A 22,591-nucleotide genomic window follows, 5' to 3' on the forward strand; every position below is an offset into this window, starting at 1 on the left:
GAGATGGAGAGGTCCTGTTAGCAGAATGGGCAATGCTAGGCGCCCCCCAAAAAGTGTTTGAGGGTGAGCGGGAGCTCGGAAACCGCCGGAAGGGGGGGCAGTGGAAATGCACCAAAGACCCCCTCGAGCAGAATCTCACCTCTCGCAGCACAGAGAGGGATCACTTCAAAGCCCCCCAGATGGGAGATACCACTTAGGCCTGCGGCCAGCCGGACTGGAACCTTCCACTTCCCCCCTCCCCCCGCGCTAACTCGTCAGACGGTGCTGCTGGCCCTTTAATGATTCCCCCCCCCCTCCGGCCAGGCGGGGCGGGGCGAGGCGGGCGCCGCTGGCCAATGGGAGCGGCCCTTACTGGCAGGTGGGGCCGGGCTGGGGCTGAGGGAAGCGGAGCGGCGGCGGCCGCCCCCTTCTCGGCGGCTGAGGGAGCAGCCATGGCCCAGGCGGCGGTGGCGAGGAAGCGGCAGCGGCCCCGAGCGAGGCCCCGCTGAGAGCGGGGCCCGGAGACCCGGACACCGAACCGCCGGGCCAGGGAGCGGGCAGAGACCGACCCCGCCCCCGGCTGAGACCGGCCCCGCGCTCGGCCCGCGCCCGCCCGACGCCCCCCGGGGGGCTCCTCCTGCCGGCGCGGAGCCGCCCCACGCTGGAGCGCCGGGGCCCGGCGGCGGTGCTGGGAGTCGGGTACCAGCCCCCGGCGCCCCCCGCCGCCGGGGCCCCGCTGACCCCGCCCAAGAGGATGAAGAAGCGCAAGGAGCTCAACGCGCTCATCGGCCTGGCCGGCGACGGCCGCCGGAAGAAGCTGCCCAAGAAGGGGTCGGGCCACCGGCTGCTGCGCACCGAGCCGCCCGCCTCCGACTCCGAGTCCAGCTCCGAGGGCGACGAGGACGAGTTCGGGACGCCGGGCACCCGCTCCCGCTTCGCCAAGTGAGCCTGGCTGGGTCGGGGGGGAGGGGAATGGGGTGGGGTCGGGGGGGAGGAAGCTGGGCTATATTTAGGGGACGTGGGGGAGCTGGGGGAGGGAAGTGGGGCGGGGCGGGGTTGGGGGGAGTTGGGGCATTTTGGTGGGGCTGGGGGGAGTTGGGTTGGGGGCATTAGAGGGGAGGGGCTGGGGGCTGCTGGGAGAGGGAAGTGGGGTGGGGCTGGGGGAGTTGGGATGGGGGTTGGGGCATTAGAGGGGGGGCTGGGTGAGGGAAGTGGGGCGGGGCTGGGGGAGTTGGGATGGGGGTTGGGACATTAGAGGTGTGGGGCTGGAGGAGTTGGGATGGGGGGTTGAGACATTAGAGGTGTGGGGCTGGGGGGAGTTGGTTGTATGTTGGAAGGGAATGGGGATGAGTTGGAATGTGGTTGGAGCAGGGGATTAGTTGGTGTGATAAGGGGGGCTGAGGGTTGTTTTAGATGTTATACATTGGGTGTGGCGGGGGCTTAAGAAGGTTAAGAGCGGGGGGCATAAAGTGGATGTAATAAGGGAGAGGAACTGGAAGTACAATTTGGGAGGGGATCAAGGTTATGAGCTACATGGTAGGATAGGTGTAATAGGGGAGCTAGTTCTGGGCTGTGAGGGTAACTTGGTCTTAGCACCTGGTTTCGTCAGGTTCTGACATATGAGGAATAACCCTTGAAGATAAAAAGAGGTTTATGCACTCTTTTGTTGAGACACTATTGTTGCCCTATTGAGTTTGTTGTTCCCTGTTTCCCATTTGTCCCACCCCTTACCTGATCCTAGTTACTTCCGTCTTTGTTCTACTTGGCATCAGTGAGTTCAGTTGCTCATTTTCTACCTTAATAAACCTGGCTCCTGGACTCCTAGTTTCAACCCCTTCTTTACTTCTCTCTTCTCAAACACACAAAATAAGTCTTAATTGTCAGCAGCATGGTTCCCTTGTGGTTAAGGTGGAGATCATTCTTCCTGCATAATTTCTGTTTCCAAAAGGTTAGGCTGCCTCTAATAACCTTCATCCCATCCTTTCTTCTATGTGTCCATATTAGACTGTTTTTGTATCCATGCGTAACTCATTACCCATGTCTAGCTGACATTATCTGGCTGGTGACATTTCAGATAAAGCTCTCACACAGGCACTGGCAGGTCTTTCTAATTTATATTTACTTCCAAGACTCCGCTCTCTTCAGTTTTCTAAGTTGCTGGTGGTGTTATGTAAGGCTGTCACTGGCTTTTTCCCATTTTTCAAAACTGCTTATCTTCTTCCTGGAATCTGACACTTCTGCACCCACTGGGCAGATTAGTCACACACCTAGCTATCTGGTTTCTGAATGAACAAATCCCCTTCTGTCAGAAGAGGGTTTTGTCTTCCATGTTTCTAATGCACCAACCACTGTAGTTGTAGACACCACTTTTATTTTGATGCTCAGGGAATTATCTTCTGTTTCTCCTTCTGAGGAAAAAAAAAGTTCCTCCATCCTTCCTTGGTTGTCTTCCATCTCTCAACATCACTGGATGACCACAGTAGCTAACCTTACAGGATTGTTACCAGGTAGTCTGATGACAAATTGATCCTTAACTCTTCTAAAGTAACTCATTAAATGTATTTTTAGAATCTTTCATTTTGTAAAAGTCAGTAAGGGCAAAATGATCTTTAGAAAGTTTTTCTTAAATAAATTGTGTTGTCCTGTATGAAAGAATTCATCTTCATACAACTAGCAGAAAAGATCTGAAATAGCTTCTGTTTTTTGTCATATCATAATAATTGATCAAGTCTTACCCTTTAAGTCTACATTACTTTCCAAACAATTAAACTTGAATTTTGCATTGTAACTCTATTGTAATAAAGCAGGAAACTCTGGAAACAGAAGCATGACAATTATACTAATCATGGAGGAGGAAGCATGTTTTCAGTCTCACGGATACATTTTACTATGAATACCGTTTAAACCAGATTTTCACTGTTTACTCCTGGAAATGCACTGCATTGATTCTTATCCCCAGTGAAGCAAACTTGCTGTTTTGTTAGGCTGTCAGTTAAGTTAACTTGACCGTAGATCTTCTTACACTTATAATATAGCTGTACATGTCCCATTGCAGATTCATGATCAATTTTTCATCTTTTACTCAGGGGAGAATACCTGCGATGCTGCAAGTTCTGTTATCCACTATGTGCTTTTGTCATTCTGGCTGCTTGTGTGGTAGCTTGCGTTGGCTTAGTATGGATGCAGGTTGCCCTCAAGGAAGATCTGGATGCGCTAAAGGAAAAATTTCGAACTAGTAAGTATATCAATCTTCTTAAACTGAATAACTTAGCTGTTTTTTACCCTAGCTGTTGGGAGAAGGTAATATAACATACTATCCTGTGCTTCAGATTGTCACAAGACAAGGTCTGGATAGACAAGGTCAGAACCTCAACTGTCTACTTGTTTTTATGGAGATTCGTATACATCTTTCTTAGAAACAAAACCTGAAAATGGTTCTCAAAAATACCCAGACGTGTATGGTCTGTGGACTGTTAAAGATTAACATGATTGCAGCACTGTTTTTGTTTTTTTTTAAATAAATAAATAAAAATCAAACTTTCCAAGTAGTCTTAAGGGATTTTGACACATCTTTCATTAAAGTTAATGGAAGATGTGTGAAAATCCCTTTGGCTGCTTTAAAATAACTCAACTTCTTTTCAAGTCTTTGAATGCTGCTGGTTATGTACTGCTTTAGTACAACTTTGGCTATTTCTGTGCATCTTTCTAAAACCTGTAACTCATTACTTTCATTTGAAATTGCTCACTCCAGGACCCATTTTTTCTCATTATTTATCTTCAACTCTTGTTTAAAACTGATAGTTGATAATTCTGTACTTAGAGGAATTTAGGTTTACATGAGGCATTCTGCTTATTAGTGTGAGTCTTGCTTTGTTCACTCATACAAGGTTGACACAGTTGCAGCACGATCAAATCACATCCCTGTGCATAGACTTCCCTCAAACAATTAAGTTTGTCCCCCCAAAGGGACATTGCTGGAAAATCAGAGTATGAACCCTCACATGGCAAGAAATACAGAACTGTCTTGTTACTGTTTATTTGTATTACTGTAGTGCCTCAAGTTCCCAGGCAAGTTCTGGGTCATATTGTACTAGGCGCAATGTACAAAAACACAGAAGACAGTCCCTTCCTCAAGGAGCTAACAATTGAAATAGACAAGACAGATGATGATTCAGAGAGGAAACATTATTATTCACGTTTTGCAGATGGCACAGAGGTGCCCTGGCAGGGCTGGGAATTGAACCCTGATCTCCTGAGTCTCAATGAAGGGCTGTAATTACAAGACCAGTTTTCCTTTTTGTTCTGTTGGGGTTTATTTTTATTTTAACGGTTTCTCATTGTTGTTCCTATTGTACATTCCTGATGTTGCATTGGGAGTATGCTCAGTAAACTGCTTCTGATAACCAAAAACGCTTCTGCTTTACTTTTGTTATAATTACAGAGAAACACAGATTTTTATGGGCATGTTCTTATAACATGAACACACCTCTTAATTAGTGTTTTCCTTTTGATTTAAATGGTAGGTGGTGTATTTTTTATAATTGAGCTTGTATGCAAAGTGGACATGATCATTTCTGCTATCGATGTCTGAAGCAGCTTTGTGTAAGAAAAAGGATTTCACCCTTACGATTTTTTTCAGTATGATACTAAGAAAATTCAAATGAAAAATCTCTTGTAACTTCAAATAGGGTTTTTTTAATCTGACAGCTTTTCACTAAAGAGACATGGTTGGTGAGGTAATAACTTTTATTAAACCAACTTGTGTTGATGCGAGAGACAAACTTTCGAGCTACACAGAACTCTTCTTTGGGTCTGGGAAAGGCACTCCAAGCATCACAGCTAAAAACAAAGAATCTGTTCCACCTTGTATTTAGCTGTGATGCCTGGAATGCCTTTCCAAGACCCGAAGAATAGCTCTGTGTAGCTCGAAAGCTTGTGTCTCGCATCACCACAGGTTGGTTCAATAAAATATATTACCTCTCGCCCACCTTGTCTCGAATATCCTGGGACCAACATGACTACAATAACACTATGCCTTTCACTAAGACAGTTTCAGGTCAGTTGTCAGTAATGATGCTTAGAATTTATATAGTACTTAATCTTCAAAGCATCATTCAGGCTTTAAATAGGTCACTTAAATGCATAATAATAAATACATGAAAGTGGGGGAATTAGTAGCATTCGTTAATGTGAAAAACTTTTCCAGGGTTTCCTGGAATTGTAAGTAGGAGTGGGCGGACAAGCCATCATATTTCAGTGTGAGCTCTTAAAGTGAAAAGCATAGAAATGCAAAGGACTCTGTCAGACTGTTTAGGTAAAAACATTTACTTTCTTTCTAAATCTATTTTATAAATACCTGATTTACCTATAAGAGCTTCTGAATAAAACACTGTTTGGATCCTGAGGAGTCCATACAGGTCTATTATAATCCTTGATCAGGACCCAAACATGTTTTTGTTTTAAACAAGTTATAAAAAGTAATTTTTTTAATAAAAGTTACTTAAATATTGGTATATTTTTGAGCCCAAAGAAATAGGCAGTTAAACGTGGGAAGCAGCCTTTCAGGATGAGGAAAGTGTGGGACTAGAAAACAGAAGTGTAGTGGGGCTGCCACCCTTTAGGGCTTTAAGGAAGCCCAGCACAGCGTATAGCAATCAAGTACATTTATTTTCCTTGGAGAACCATATAAAGTCAATGGGAGTGGCTGTTCTTAATTTACTTACTTTCCTTTAGGCCCTTTTAAAAATCCCCATCTTAAATTCTAAATAAAAAAGTAGCTTTCCTGTAGATCATAAATCCACAGAATTCATTGCACCTATTCTTTCTTTAAAGGTGTGCTGTTTATTTACAAATTTCTCTTTAGTCAAGGAATTTTCTGTTTGCCAACTTGTTTTACAAGCAGACTTTTAGTGTGTAAGTACATGCATTTTTTTGGTAAAGGGAGCTTACTCTGTTCAGTATTCCAAGTTCCTTCAAGTGATATGAAATCACCCTAATCTTTTTGGAATATTCTTCATAGTCAGCAGTCACTCTGTATGTTTTAATTGGGGATTGGGGTTAATTTCTTATGCTGCTACTGTGAGAGTACAGTTCCTGGCAGTTCTCATCACTTACTCATTTTGCACAGTTTGTTTATTACATTAGTTATTGTATATGCTCCCAACTATGTTGTAATAAGAAAATAGTGCAAAATGATTGGACTACCTGAAGAGATTCTAAAGATTATCAGAAATAACATAATATGAAGATACTGTAAAGTGCCAAACATAGTAGACTCTCTAATTTTTGGCATTCTCCAAGCATCATGTGTTGGATACTGTTGGGCCAGGAGCTATCAATTTAAATCAATACTCTATTTCTGGGTTGATTCTGAATACAGGAGGATTATACAGTGGAGCATGTTACTTGCAATGTTCTTCAACTACTGTAGATGTCACTGGCTACAACTTGAGTTTTAGCTTGTATAATTTTCACATCTTAGTCTGTTTTGCAGGATTACTCAATTTTTCATTTCTTTTTTAGTGGAATCTTACCAAAAAACATCATTCCAAGAGATCCCCAAATTAAATGAAGATCTGCTTGATAAGCAAAAGCACCTTGAGAAAATAGAGACTGGAGACATGGGACTAAATAAAATTTGGATAAATATCACTGAGATCAATAAACAGGTAATAGGAACAAATGATTGACAATATTTCACAAAATATTTTTCAATATTAATGTTTTAAATCAACTCTGCCTTCTTGACTTTCATACGAAGTGTAAACACACAGTAAAGTAAGAATGAAAATGAACTGTCTGATACTTACAAACATGCTAGCACTCTTCTCTAAAGACTTAATATGAGAAGTTATGTAGATGTAGGTTGAAATTTTCAAAGCTGACTAAGGGATTCAGACACCACTCCCTGTATTTTTTTTTTCATGGCACATACACAGCAAAATGCCTTAGCTTTGAAAATCTCAACCAGAGCACATTACAATGGATCAAAAATAGTGACTGAATATCATTTATCTGGGAGGAAAAGTTTAAAGGAGACAGCCTAAGGTTGACATTGTTTCATCTTTGTCAAGTATCAGGGGGTAGCCGTGTTAGTCTGTATCTACAAAACAACAAAGAGTCTGGTGGCACCTTAATGACTTACAGATTTATTTGGGCATAAGCTTTCGTGAGTAAAAACCTCACTTCTTCGGATGCATAGGATGCATTTCATCTTTGTGACAGTGATAATTGTGCAACTTGTCCCTAAATACCTGACATGAGGGCAGCCCCAAGTGTGAGGGGGCTGTCGGAGGTGGGAATTAGCATACCTAATTACATCAGAAGCTGGGGGGATGAAAGATACCTAAATTGCAGTTTAATCTCCTGTTTTAGTATTGCAAAGGCAAATAAAGAACTCAGTGCCTCTATTAGTATATAACATACTGAAAAAACTGAGTCAGTTCTCAGCGGGTATAAATTGTAGCTCCATTGAAGTCGATGGCACTAAGCCAGTTTATACTAGCTGAGGATCTGAGCCTTTGAGTTTTATCTAATTTTAATCGTAGTTTATTAATAAAACTGGCAGATAAGAATCTTAGTGAAGATAAAGGTACCTTTTGTTGGCAAGATGGAGATTTAGATTCAGTCAGTGAAACTGATTGTTTTCAAAAACAATTTAGCATTGGATAAAGTCTTCACTTTGAGTCAGATTTTTAAAGGTATTTAGGTGCCTAAAAATGCAAATAGGTGCCTTCTGGGGTCTTTAAAATTTAAATGTCCACGTAGGCACCTATCTGCATCCTTAGGCACCTAAATACCTTTACATTTGGCCCTTTGGCACTAATCACTTCCAAGTTTTCATTTATTTTATAGCTGGCCACTTCAGGCCAGTCTGATAGTCAGCCTAACTTCCCACTTGGAGACATACAAGGGATTTACTAATTTCCGTCACGGCCAGCCTACTGCTAAACCAGTATCTATGCCTTTCCTCAGCTTGGGAAGCTGCATATATTTTTACAGGAGCAGGCTGAATTTATCAGTTTAACAACTGGATTGTCGAATCCAAGGACTTTGTACTTTGTTCACTTCAACTGCAGAGAAGTGTAAACTGCTTTTAAAGTGATGTGTTTAGCAAATGACCACAACTTGTCAATATTTTTACTTGCTAATTGGCAGTTTTGTAACGTGCATAGATCATATTTATAAGCCAATTCGAATGAGTTAATCTTTTTAATTACTCAACTTCTGGTGCATTATTTGTAACTAATTTTTGAGCTAAACTATTTTGCACAAATTCTTAGTTCTACGTTCAGAACTTACATCTGTTAGTCTATAAGGTGCCACAGGACTCTTTGTTGCTTTTCATAACTTAGTTTTTCAGTGTGTTATGTATGTAGCTCCCTTTTTTTGTAGCTGTTTGAAGCGCATATTAAGGGAAGGACAGACAGGAAAGTTGAGCATTTTGTTGTATCAGATACTGTGAATAAGTAGGCTAACCAATATGGAACTAGATGATAGTGCATTTATTTTGTTGGTCTCTTAAAGGAAATGAATTGTATAGCAATGGGCAAATACAAATTGAAAAAAGTTGTTGAAAACAAATATATAGGCTTTAGTTCCTATGATTCTTACAAATAGAGCAAAGTTTTAAACGGAATGTAAGGAGCAGTACTGATGTCTCATGTAATAGAGCTCTTATATAGGCCAACTTACAGTATTAGTTGTATGTCAGTTGTGTTCAGTGTAGTAGTCTATTTCTTAGTTAATTATTTGACACCCTCCCTTTAAACTAGAATTAGAACCCCTCACAATCTTTAAGGTGTTTCTCCTCTCAGCACCCCTGTGAAGTAGGATGGGCATTTATCCCCATTGTACAGATAGTGAACCGAGGCCCAGACTGGGTGACAAGCCCAAGATCACACAGGAAGTCTGTGGCAGAGCTGGAATTGAACCCGGGATTCCCCAATCCCAGGCTGGCATACCAACCACTGGGCCATCCTTTTCTAGCTCTTCTTTTTCAGGTGACTGCCAAGTAAAATAAAGTACTTAAAATATCTTACAATATTATCAAGGTGTACAATGTTATATTTGAGAGTTCACTGAATAGTGAAAGTGCAAAAATATCCAGTGGACACTTCTGTTAAGGCTTTGCATTTCAAAAGTTTCTATTAATAAAAAGGCATTAAGATTCTTTCCTTTTTCAGGTGGCAGTGATATGAATAAAGTAACACAGTAGATAAGATATTTCTTCATAGGTCCTATTTTCAGGCACTTGTATCTCATCCAAACGATCAGTTTCTTATGCTAGTTCCCAATCCTGATTATTATAATTTAACCAGATGTTAGTACCACAAAAATGACTTTCCATATCTGTCTTGTATGCAGATTTAATATGAAGGAGAAGATAGATATTCTGAATAGTAAAGGAGGGTAGCAATCCATCCAAACAGAAGCAATCTAAAGAGTGAAATGAATCTGATATATACACCACAAATTCTCTTTTGCAAATTCTAAGGTTTGTGGTAAGGATTTTCCTGTGACTTGCAGGGTCCAGGCTGATTAAATTCTTGCGTCTTTGTTTTATGAGATGGCGTAAATAGTGTTAGAAACATCAGCCATTCCACATCTCCTTGGTGGTGAAGACTGGTTAGGCTAGGGATTCTGTGCACTTTCAAGAAAAACACATGGCCTCAAGCAGTTGCATGTGTTGAATGTCAGTCATAAATTAAAGTCAGTCATTAGGGGTGGGGGAAGATTGAAATAAAGTTGCTGTGTTTAGAATGAGTAAATACTTTTCTCTGTTTTTTAGATATTGTTTTTGACATCAGCAGTAAATCACCTCAAAGCCAACATCAAATCTGCTTCTGACTTGATTACTCTTCCTGTTACTGTAGAGGAACTTCAGAAGGTAAGTATTATAAATATGGCTTTTGGTGAACATCACACTAACTCTAAACTGTAGGTGATTGGCTAGTTTCCAAATATTTCTGCAAACAGCAGTAACTACCAGAATCTCTCAAAGATCGTATGCCTCTATGAAATACTGTTAGCTTGTGTTCATTTCAGTGGAACACCTTTAGTGTCACGCTCAGTGATCCTTACTTAATGCAATCTAGAATATGATTGAGAATTCTTTAGATGCATTTTAATTGGTAAAACGATAAATATATCTCTCATGAAATGGTTACATCTTTATGTTGGTTTTATGTGTATATTACCATTTGCGTTGGTAATCTTCCTCCATTCACATGTACATGAAAGTCTTGGCTTTGTTTTATAACCCTTACAACCCTAAATCAATATTTATTTAGCTTTCTTTGGTAGGAAATGGAAGCAGATCATTTTTGGAAAACCTTCTTAAACTTCAGAAGTAGTGTAATTCTCTGAATGGCTTATTTTTATATTAACATGTAGAAGTGCAGAAACTTAGTGTCATTTATCCAATAGGCTGAAGTGACAATATGAAAGCCCTCAGGGTATTGTGTTTCCAGTATATGCATAGTGAAATTCATTATGAAAAGTGGTCAGTGTACGCATACTAATCAGAATTTCCAAGTACAGATCTGCCATTTTATGTTAATGGTTTTCATAAAGCTATCAGCTGACTAAATTTAAATTGATTGGTAAAAGTATCTTTGGAATTATACAAGGCAAAACTATCTCAGCTACTTTTTATTGTAAATTTTCACTGCTTTTAACTCTTTAAAGGTAACAAACACACACCCCTCTTGTACTCAGAGTTCTTGGAGAGCAGGGTTCAACGTATAGAGAATATTTCCAGGCAGTTGATACACTTGTTTCCATCTAGCTAGTCTTTCAAGAGGTTAACTGTACATGGACTTAACTATTATAGTGGTGGTTTCTGTGGCACATGCTTTAGCTGAATTTTCTTTCAAAAAGAGGAGCTGGCTTGTTCCCTGGGTTAAGCAAGTGGTTGCCTAAACTTTCCCAAGGTCCACATTAGCAGTTTTGTTAGAAGTAAATATTTCTATTACGGCAATACCTAAAGGCTATAGATGGGATGGAACCCCATCGTGCTGACAGTATCTAAGTGGAAGTCTTACAGACTACAGACACAGAGTAAAGGTCGAAGATGGGGATACAACATACAAACAACTTAATATAATGAAGAATTGGCACAGCGTGGTTGGTTATATTGTAGGGGTTTTGTTTTTTAATTGAGTTTAGAGATGGGTGTAGGGATTGGGGAAGAGGAGAATATTCATAGCTAGTCACCTGTTTTGACATGATCAGGAGACTGTTTTGTAGGCATTATATCAGAGGTAAGTTTTAAAGTAATTTTCTAGGAGCCCAAGGGCTGCACCTAGTTTGCATAAAACAGAAGATTGCAGTCTCCACAGATTCACCACCACCGATTTTAATCTAGAACTGTGGTCTGTAGGGCTACAGGTTACAGCATGCAATGCTCCATTTTTGAGCTGAATGACAAGGCTGTATTTCATACTGGAACAAGTGATGCTTGGCCACATCTCACTAAAGTTGAAGCCCAGCTGACCGTATGATGGAACTTTGGGAGCTGAACTGGGTTAATGAATGGCACTATTTCCAGCCCTAAGCTAAGGTATTAGAAATAGTGGCATCCATTTTCACTCTTCTCCCGGGTATCCTCTTGCTTGCACTCTTATATTTGGTAAGTGCAGTGTAAAATTGGAATCCTGCCAGGAAGTACATTATGCCTTAATTTTATTTTTACATAAAGTGCTAGAAAAACACTATGTGGAATTAAATAAAATTGTTTAAATTGTTTTCAGGTTTGAAAACTAAAAAAAGTGGTGAAATTCTAACCTTAAAGCTTGGTGTCCTTCACCCCTCACTATGTTTTTGAACACTCTTGTGGAAAAGAAGCATATGTGGAGCTTCTTCATTGTTGTCTTTGGGTGTTGCCTTGTTTGCGAGGGAAACTGCTACTACCCCCTGAATTGGATTTAAAAATATTTGTAAGCCTCCTCCTCCATTGCAGTTAATGTCTCTAAAAGCAATGAGGAGCCTTTTTATACTGTTAAACAAGCCTGAAGAATTCCTTTACTGTATCAGAGTCCCCCCTGCAGCAGGGCACTTGGTTATGGGGAAGTGGTGAAGGCACTGTTGCTACAGCAGGACAGCTGGGGCCCTGACTTCCATAAGAGTGGAGGGGGATGTATGCTTGTATTGGGATTTACAAGAGGAGAAAATGGTCAAGTTTCCTGAGAGTTGAAGATGGATAATGAGGTGCCTTAGTGGATATTTACAGGGCGCTCCTCCTCCTATGTATGAGTTGCTACCTGGGAGAAGCTTGTTTGAAAATCTAAAAAGTGGGGTCATTGGCAGAATGGAGATGGGGTCAACATCTTAATAGGATACAAGGGAGAACAGGCCATGATGGGGCTTAAAAGGGAAGATTAATGGTTCATATTTGGTGTAGGGATGCTGATATTAAAACTGCACACAAAAAAATTAGATTACTTTTCATCTAAGTACTGCCCAGGAATACTTAGATTCCTGCAGGAGGAGCATGCCCCTATATATCCCCTTAAATCGCCCACATGAAAAATGGAAGAATACATGTGGATGGAGATTATATTAATCTTCCTTGTTGGCATCAAAACATTTTGAGCAAAGACTAAGGATAAAATAACTATTATAGTCTGTAAATGCAAATCTGAATCCTCCAGTTCATCACTTAGGTTTCTGGCAGTCTGGCTGCGTGGCATTTAATGAACAAAACCTTGTTTTCCAAGTTGGTCTTTCAGATTCCGCAGTTGAGCACAGCGGAAATGTATTAGGTTGCTATTTCTGTTTTCAGAGCGTAGCTACTATTGGTAGCACTCTAACCAGTGTGGCTCATGATGTTGAGACTATGCAGGCGGCGATTGACGAACACAAGAAAACCACAGAGAGGCTCCAGAATGATTTGGTAAGGACAGTACTAATTTAACAGAGTTAAATATTAGCTACAGAATCTGTAGCAAAGCTTAATGTGAACTCTACCAAGAGCTGTGTAACTTGAAAAATAATAAATAGTTAAAGATCTCTGCAAGATGCTGGCTAGTATAATAAAATAGGGAATAGTCTTCATGTGACATCTATTCTACAGCAATGAGAGCATATTTTCTTGAGGCCAAAATCTCAGTAGGTTCGCAAGACTGGAAATAGTGGTTGCCCACTATGTGTGGCCGTCTCAGGAGGGCTTTATGCCACCTACGTGCTGCAAAGTACAACTTATTGTGGCTCTCGGAACAACTGGAGAGCAGTTGAGATTGTGGTTGTGTTGGGAGTGTGCTGGAGTGAACAAGCCCATGGCCCAAATCAAGGTGCGTACATAAGAAATACAGGTTCACGAATCCCAGCTGAAACTCTCAAATAGCTGAACCTTTAGAAATCTTAATTTGCTTTTAAACATTCAGTCTTGCTGCCACAGTGGGAATGTTTGTGAACTAACTTCTCCTGCTGCAGCAGGAAACACTTCAAGAACACCATAATGCTAATTGATTTGTTCACTTCTACTAATCCTATTTTTCTTTTATGGCAGGGTTAACTCTCTAACACTGACAACCAGGGATTCTTTGTGCTATGTATTGGAAAATAATTGATGCTGATTCTAAGAAACTACGCAGTTCGTTCATAATTTTTCTTAACTGAAATGTATATCACATGCATGTGTACTTTGAATGCTGCATGTGACAGGGAAAATGGCTGATGTATGGCCACTATTTTAGTGAAACTTAAGTCTGGACCCTGCCTATTTAATAGAACAGAAATAGTACACTGTGCTTTGTACTAGCATACTTAAAATATTCCATGCACAACCAACCTATGGTTCAAAATGTGTAATTCTTGCAGATATTTTAGTAAAATATCTGAAGTTATGTCTACAATCTTTGTCTAGCCTCAAGAGTTTCATAGCTGTAACAAAATATTTATTATTGCAACTTCTGCTTCTTTTGTCAGAATGAATACATTAAAGAAAATGGAGAAGAACAGGTATCTTCACTTTCCGCCACCGCCAGTCCAAGAATTAGCAATAGAAATCAGACGGAGAATTGTAAACAGGTATTTATTGCTTTGCCAGTAAATGCCAGCAGCATTGCAGTGGGTAAAAGTACAATTAATATTTTCCCTTAGGCTCTTCAATATTGTAGTATGATACTATGAAGTTTGTTCATGTCAAGGTTGAATTTGAATATAATCCATGTACATGAGTACTGCAAAGGCTTAGCAAGTGGTGGTTGAACAAGTTAAGGGTGTATCTTGTAGTAGAAGTGTGACTAACGAGTTAAGGACTTGAAATAGAACCTGGCTTTAATGTCAGGTACTTGCCTGTCAGCTTGAGCAAGAGAGGGAGAGGCAGGTGATGAATCATTCTGAAGATGGTAAAGTACAGAAACAGGGCTTTGGAAAAATGAGTGAATTGGACATATGACTAGACCGAAATACCTTGGGATGGGAGTGAAACCAGTGTTTGTATTTTTAATACAAACAGTGCCAACTTCAGAAGTAAACCTTGTATGAACAATGCCTAGTGCTTAAGCTTTTTGTCTAATACAGTAATTGGTATTGTGCTTAAGGTAACTTGCATTGAAAAATTAGGTTAATGCTCACTTCAGTTAACTGCATGGCACCTGTTGTAATCAGAGTATTCATTGGCAGCAATGAATTTGAGGCCCTTTGGAGAAGGATACTTGGTTGAACTGGGCTGCTCACTGTTTCATTAACTGAAATAAAGCTGTGGCAGTGTTTCCAAACAATAGTAGTGGGATAACACAACTTATTCTCTTTTTATTTCAGGATAACCAGTTCCTGCACGCCAAGGTAGAAGAGATAAATGCTTCCTTAGTGGCGTACCAAAAGCTCAATGATCTAAAGCTTCTAAGTATGGATACAGCAATCAGTAATATAACTCAGAGGCTTACATGGCTAGAAAACTCTGTGGTTGCTGTGAATACGTTGGAAAACAGGGCGAATTTGTCCATTAGTGCGGTAAGTGTTCACTGACCATGGGTGCCTACTTGCCTTTGTAGGGTACTTGAGTGGCCTAGGGTGCTTCCTGTGCAGCAGTCCTAGTCTGCAAGAGACTAGGGAGGCCTTTCACTACACTGGGGATGGCCTAAGCCAGTGGTTCTCAAACTGTGGGTTGGGACCCCAAAGTGGGTCACAGCCCCATTTTAATGGGGTTGCCAGGCTGGTGCTAGAATTGATGGGCTGAAGCCGAATCCCCTGTGTGGCGGGGCTCAGGTTACAGCCCCCCGCCTGTGGCTGAAGACCTCTGGCTTCGACACCCGCCACCCCGGGTGGTGGGGTTCGGGCTCAGGCTTTAGTCCCCCTTTCCAGGATCCTGTCATAATTTTTGTTGTTAGAAGGGGTTGCAGTGCAACGAAGTTTGAGAACCACTGGCTAACGTAAAGGAAATGTGTCAAGATGATGCTTTGGGAGGCTTAATATTTGATTTTAAAGGAAGTTGGAAGTTTCAGCTGCTGTTCAGGTATCTTAAGTGGCAAACTTAAGAACAGTTGTGTGCTGAAACAGAGACCGTTCTTCCACCACCCCATTGAGAATCTAGGCCAATCCCTGAATGCTCCTACCTAGGACTGCCTCTGTGATAGGGTTTTCCAAGTGTATGCGATACAGTAAGGGTATGCTGATGCTACAGTGTGTAGGAATTTAATTGTATAAGTCTCATTAACATTAAGCCATGCAGATAAATTTCAGGGCTGAAATTAAATTTTAGGACTACATAATGTAAGATTTCCAATGCCATATTTGAAATTTGCATTTAAATGCACTGCTTAATCCCATCTTGATCTGCAGGGTCTTGGTGGTTTATTGGAAAGTAGAACATGTGGCCAAGTCCATGCAGGAGATCCTGCAGAAATATGTTTCACATAGTGTGGTAACCAGAATTAATCTCTTAATATTAATGTGGTTCTGGTGTATATTTGTAAGTTTGATTCTGTTTTACTGCTACATGCATGCCCAGTTTGAAGGAAGCAATCTTCATTACAGAAGACTTTAAGCAAATGTCTAAGCTCTAATACTCTCACCTTTTTCTTCAGGTGGGTAATACAACTACCTCCCCAAAAGTGGAAAGTCAAGATCAACCAGAGAATGAAACTGCTACAGAAAAAGCACAGAATGCAAAGGTAAGTAGAGGAAACTAAAATCAGTGTTGATTAGTAGATCATGCTATTAGTCATGTTAAGTCACATTTATTTGGGTCACTCTGATACTAATACATATTTTCAAAGACAATGAGGTAGCAAAGTAACTTTCCCACAACATTGTGTGTGCAGGAAATGAGTTAAGATGGAAGTAAAACTAGTAATAGGGTAAGACCCTGCCATCTTGAAATCTGTAGAAGCAGCATGCACATGAGTAAAAGCTGCAAGATCCAGGCTCCCAGTAACTACATCTCCCTCTGTAACTTGCCAAGATAGCTGCATTCAACTGGGATATTGCAACTGAAGAAGCATTGATGGAGACTGAGGGGCCAGCGGCTGGGTCTTCTTGGCAGACAGCCTTTGGCACATCAACTCCTTACTAATAGACATCAGGACAAGCCTGGCATGTTTTGTGGCTCAGAGAAAGCCTTCCCCCTCAAGTAACAAACTCTAAAGACTAACTGGGAGCATCTCTAATAGACAAATGAAAGAACACTCTGATTAAGTAACAGCAGCTGAAGTGTTGTGGGTGGGAGTTATTATTTCTGGAAAACAGTTTATTCTTTGTATTCAGTATATAAACAGCGTTGGAGGGTAGTTGGTTGCATTGAATCATAGAATATTAAGGTTGGAAGAGACCTCAGGAGGTCATCTAATCCAATCCCCTGCTCAAAGCAGGACCAACACCACACATAAAAAATGCTTCAGCACTGGTTTAAAAAAAAACCACCTGTGATCTGAGTGATGCTTGCTGAAGAATAAATGCCTTCAGTAACCCTGTTTTTGTGACTCTCATGTAATCTTGACTTACATGTTCAGTCTGTGAAGTAAGGGCCAGAGAACGGATAGACTGAGCAAAGAGCTTGAAAGGGACCATGTGATAAAACTTTTCTTAGACACTCTGAAAAGGAGTTCAGATGGATGAAATAATTCCCAAGATGTCCTAAGATTCAGTGAGTTGACGTAACTTATAAACAAGACCCCAAGTTCAACTGCATGTGGTGGTTGGGTTTTAATACATGGCTTAAATCCTAGGTTCACTATGAGAATTAGCAAAATAGGTCCCATGTGTGACAAACGAGCTCTATATTAAGGTCTGGGTATTTTCAGTTCATTTGACAGGGATTTAGTAATTTAGAATTCCTGCATCCCACCATGGCAATCATTACTGCACAAACACTTAGAAAATAAGCAGTTGAAGCAATGTTGTGCAGCTCTACTGATGTGTCAGAAGCTTATTCCGTGTTACGTTGGGAAAATATAGTAAATGGAGGCTTTAGTCAATATATTAGACACCTTAAATTTAGATACAAAATAGTGGTAAATAAAGAACTGGGAAAAAGTTTTTGTTTTGAAACAAATAATGCAAAAAATTTTTGCCAGTTGTTTTAGATTCAAGTTCTGGTATTAGAGACTAATGGGTTGCACAGGAGTGAACTTTGGGATATAGTTCCCTGAAGATTTTTTTACCTTCTTAATCAACTAAAACTTACTTGGCCTGGAAGTATGTAGGCTAAAAGTTTACAGATCTGTTGTAAAGTGAATTCTCTTTACCTGCTGTGCTGTACCTGGTGAAGAAAGGTTGCTTTTAAGAAATATTTTCCTGTTGCTTTGTGCAGAAAATAGAAAATGTAGATCCTCAGGTATCAAAACTAAGAGAGAAGCTTCAGCTGATCAATGCTCTCACAAGCAAGCCAGAAAATGAAAGATCTCTTGAGGCATCAATAAAAGGTGGGAATATTGTAGTAATTGTATAATTCAGAGAATAAGTAACAAAGGTGAATAATTAATATTTTCTTAAGATATGAATATGAATGAGACTTCTTTAAAATAGTGAGAAATTGATGGTACTAAAACAGAACTCTTGCTTAGAGTTCAAAATATAACGTGGAGCAATTAAGTGAAGTTTCCCATTGTGCTTAGAAGGACCCCTACACTTATGCTGTGTAGCATTTCCATTTATGTAGATAAATATGTAGAAGCAATACAAGCATGGAATGAAATGTTTATCATCAGGGTCTGTTAAACTATCATATCGTAATTTTATCATTTTAATACTAATTGGTGCTCTGTAGCCAAATTAAGCGTACTGCTTTTTCAATAAAAGTTAGTGCTTCTAAAAGTTTAGCATAATGCCAACAAGAGTTACAGCTGTACCACTGCACTTCAGTCCTGAACTTCAGTATCTCTGCTATTCCAGTCCTGAGTAATACCAAACATGTGTGTTAAATGGCCACTCTTTACTGAAGTAAAACCTTGCTAATTCTCATCTAATTGGTAAACTTGACAGTTCCTTCCAAAAAAAAAAAGCTCCCCTCACTTACTGGGAAAGAGGTAAGAGGGTTAGTGAGACCTAGGTAGGAATTGCCATGCCAAATCAGGCCAATGGCCGAACTCCAAAAAATTTAGCACCAGATGATCTAGAGGAAGGTGCAAGAAACCTTGAAGTGGACAATTATGGTATCTAGCCATTAGGAAATGTTGTTCTTTAACCCCCTCAGCTAGAGCGCTGCATATGCCCTGAAGTGCACTCATACTGCAAGTGTTTGTTCTTTTCACAGTGTACTAATGTATATTTCCTAGCATAGCATGAAGTATTAAGACCACATAATTGTTTTACAAAATGTACTTAGGTGATGTATCCTATAGGATGGCTTGTTTACTCGAAGTTAAATTTCTGATGGGCCTCCCTACTAGTAGTGAGATATAGCAAAATCTTGTTACATGTTGAAACTAGCAAACCACCCCATAGTACATTTGAACCTAGTTTTTGTAAGGCAAAAAGTCTTTGTACCACTTACAGAGAGCATAAACAGGTGGGAGTTGTCTTACCAACTCTGAGAGGCCAATTAATTAAGAGAAAAAAAAACTTTTGAAGTGATAATCAAGCTAGCCCAGTACAGACAGTTTGATAAGAAGTGTGAGAATACTTACAAGGGGAGATAGATTCAATGTTTGTAATGGCTCAGCCATTCCCAGTCCTTATTCAAACCGGAGTTGATTGTGCTACTCTGAAATTTGTACCACTGGTCTATCTTGTCCCGGGCTATTGCTGTTGATTTTAATTGTGTTAAAATTTATAAAACTAATGTAAAATAACTTCTAACAGGTGGAAAAATGCAGACTGCTACATCAAAGCCTACAAATCTTCCAAAACTTTTATCAAGATCACTTGGAGTCAAGATGGAGAGAAATGGACACCCAAGACGCTTGTCGATACCAGGAATTGCCACCATAAAAGGTACATCTCAGTTTGCCTTGATTTGCATAAACACTTCCTGTAAGTGCAGACTAACAGACCATGAATAGTTGTGGAATAACATAGCTGAGGCAGAATATGGGACAGTAGTTCTGGAAATGGAACATATAGAAAGTATGTTGACCAGTCCAACAGAAGGAAGGATAGATGGAAGAAGACGTGTTTTAGTGATTTGGAGGAGAAGTGGTATTTGCATGAAATGGGAGAAATGTTTTGAGTGTAAGGTATATCATGAAAGATACAGAAAACAGGGTGGGGGTGAAGGGATAAGAGGAGGAGTGGAAGGTGTCAAGGGCAAAGGATATAGCTGTAAGATGGAGCAAATTGGTATTTGGATAGAACTATTTCAACTCTTACGTTGGCAAAAATATAATGTTTTAGCTTCAGAAAATGTGCAGAGAATAATAACACTTGTCCCTCCGTATGATCTACATAACAAGTACAGAAACTTTAGTTCAAAGGCTTCTGTCATGGAAGGTAAACTCAGTCTGCATATTTTTATCAATGTTTGGTTGGGGGAGTGGGTTATTAGAAACAGCAATTAAATGCTTTTGTGTTCAGATTTACAAAGTGGATTCCAACTAAATAAAATCTACACATCTTCAACAGAGCTTACACTTGCTTTCTGAATTTTCATCATTACTGGCTTACGCTTTGTGTTTAACTTACTGTATGTATACAAAGAACATCTTATAAAGCCTCATGTAGTTTTCCAGGCTTGTAGGGGACCATATAATGTAGTAAAATAGGAGCAGAACTTGTACATTGTGTAATTAAAGTGCTTGCTGCTTAAAACTGTTTGTCCTTCTTGCAGATCTTCAGGATTTGTTTGAAAAGACAGATCAAGGCATTGGTGGAAAGCTATCCTATGAAGATCTCCAAACTCTGGTTGGCTTGGCAATACAAGAGCCACAGAGCTATAAGGAATTTGATACAGACGGGGATGAAAAATACTCATTACCAGAACTGAGATTAGCTTTAGGTGTATAGCATAAATATTTAGAAATGCAGTATTGATGAACTTTACTATAGCTACTGAAAACTGCAAAAGCTACGTCTGCACTTTGCCCAACGTCCTTCAAATATTTGGAGCTAACTTTATGTACATGTTGCCACCTTTTTAATTTGCATTCTTTGGATATATTGAAAGATTTTTTTTAAAGGGTTTCATCTATGGCATAATGTTAGGAAGTTCCTTCAAAATTCCAGGAAGATCATAAACTCAAACTGTTAGGAATCCTCAGCCAACATTTTCTTTCCCTTTAAGGGGCATTCTTGTGTTTAAATTGGAACATGTGTACATCTAGACAAACCCATGTTTTATATTTCACATAAATTTGCCTTAAATTAGAGAGCTGCACTTTATATAGAGCCAGAAGAAATCTGTCTTTAAAAGGTAGGCCTTTTCTGCTTGTAAATATTTGAAATAGAGTAAATTATGCATATTTTAGGGAGGGGGGCGTTTTCAGGGCTGTGTTGATGACCAAGCTGGTTTCTAAACCATAATGCAGGATAGTCTGAAGGCAGAGGGTATTTCAGTTTCCACTTGGATTTGAATGGCCAGTGCATCCGGGGATGGTATTTGAGTTCAAACTGAGGCAGATGCAAGGCATGATTTCGCATGCCATCCTACAGAGGGCTTTCATTTTAAGAGGCAAGGAGTGAGAAATGTATTGTTTTGTTTTACATCCTGAGCCCATCAGAATAATGACATGACTGGGACTAGGTAAGGTAGCTGTTTATGACCCAGTTCAGTGTTTCCTTTTAACTCTGTTGCATCCAGGGTTATAATTTGTGGGAGGAGGGTGGCTATAAGGAGGAAGCTATTGGAACATTTTAATTGACTCTTAGTTTAAAGCAAGCTTGTCCCCTGAAGCTGCTGCTGGCTGCCATCTTGACAAGGTAACTTGCACCCCTATTACGCTCCATGTATCTGGCAAGCTCACAAGTGTGATAATGGTCTCCCTGACTGGGGTTGGTGTTATTTTTAACAGAGCTGACACTCCCAGTTTCTTCCTTCTAATATTGTTTCATGTTATTAGTCTACCCAAGACCAAGAGCAGTTTGTTTCTAAACAAGCCTCTTTGTGCTGCAGTGTCACCAACAGGATGGGAAAGCCTACAATAAAGAGAACTTGGATGCAGTTTCCTTGCTGCATGAATGTTCATAGTTCTTAGGGTCTTAGACAACTGTGCATTCCTCTCAAAGGGGGACAAAAGGCAGGTGCAGGGTAAGATTGTACAACATATATTTTTTTATTGATGAGTGCAATATAAATTTTCTTTACTATAGGTACTGCTTTGATCTTGAAACAAATATCCACACCCAAAAAGAACATACTAATATGTTCATATTATAAATATTATGAATCAACTTGAAGACCGCAATATCCAGAAACTTTTTCTGGAACATACAAAAAGGCTTTTGCAGAACGTTGTCTCCCTCAGGCCAGATCAGGGACAAATTAGACTTTATACAAATTGTTTCATTGGCCACAAGCATAATTCATAGCTCTTTTTTTTTATGGTCATTTAAATATTGATTTAGTGGACTGTAAAATATACCGATGGTCTATTGACATGGGTTATCTGGAAGTCTGTTCATAGTGTAGTTTTATGTAACTTTGAATGGGATGCTTATAATTTTACAAGGAAATATTCTCTGGAAGTAGTCAAATCCGTGAAAGGTTTAGCAAAATGGAACCCTTTCCTAGGTTATCTAGTCTGTTTCACCATCACTCTTACTGTCCTGTTTTGGGCATGTTTGCTTTGCCCAACAGGGAGATGCTTTCATTGATGTGAAGTTTTGAAATGCAGTATAACCTGGCTTCTAAGGCAAGTAGAAGTCAACACTCACTGCTTTTGACCAGTTTCCACACCCCTTTTATACACTTCTGTATAAATCCCTTAACCAAATAAAAATTCTAGCAATAAAAAATAACCATTCTGGTATTTTGTTTGTACATTCTGTATCATAGTTGTATGCCAGAATTTGCACGGTATTTTTGGAAGGTTTATTTGTATGAAACAAAACTTAGGTAAAAGGTAAAACTTAGAATTGTCTATAACCGCAACTTTAAATGTTTTCCTTGTTGCAGTTTGTTTTAAGTTTGCAGGGCTCTTCTGTGGTAATGAGAAATCTTACTCAAAACTCTCTGGAAAGAGTGCATGCATTTCCAATGTCTAGTATTTTTATGTCCTGTATATGGCAGTGGTAC

At 39.9% G+C, this 22,591-nt stretch overlaps 1 protein-coding gene across 1 annotated transcript; it reads left to right on the forward strand.

The window, feature by feature from the left end:
* The first annotated feature begins 623 nt into the window (after positions 1 to 623).
* Positions 624 to 22,314, forward strand: EFCAB14 (EF-hand calcium binding domain 14). Its single transcript, XM_034780239.1, has 11 exons — positions 624 to 921; positions 3,066 to 3,214; positions 6,502 to 6,647; positions 9,770 to 9,868; positions 12,764 to 12,874; positions 13,909 to 14,010; positions 14,746 to 14,937; positions 16,011 to 16,097; positions 17,735 to 17,846; positions 19,225 to 19,356; positions 20,189 to 22,314. The coding sequence occupies exons 1-11, from the start codon at positions 734 to 736 to the stop codon at positions 20,362 to 20,364; spliced, it is 1,494 nt and encodes a 497-aa protein (XP_034636130.1). The 5' UTR covers positions 624 to 733; the 3' UTR covers positions 20,365 to 22,314.
* The last annotated feature ends 277 nt before the right edge of the window (positions 22,315 to 22,591 follow it).

This window comes from Trachemys scripta, chromosome 8 (genome assembly GCF_013100865.1).
Source record: "Trachemys scripta elegans isolate TJP31775 chromosome 8, CAS_Tse_1.0, whole genome shotgun sequence".
NCBI classification, from domain to species: domain Eukaryota; kingdom Metazoa; phylum Chordata; order Testudines; family Emydidae; genus Trachemys; species Trachemys scripta.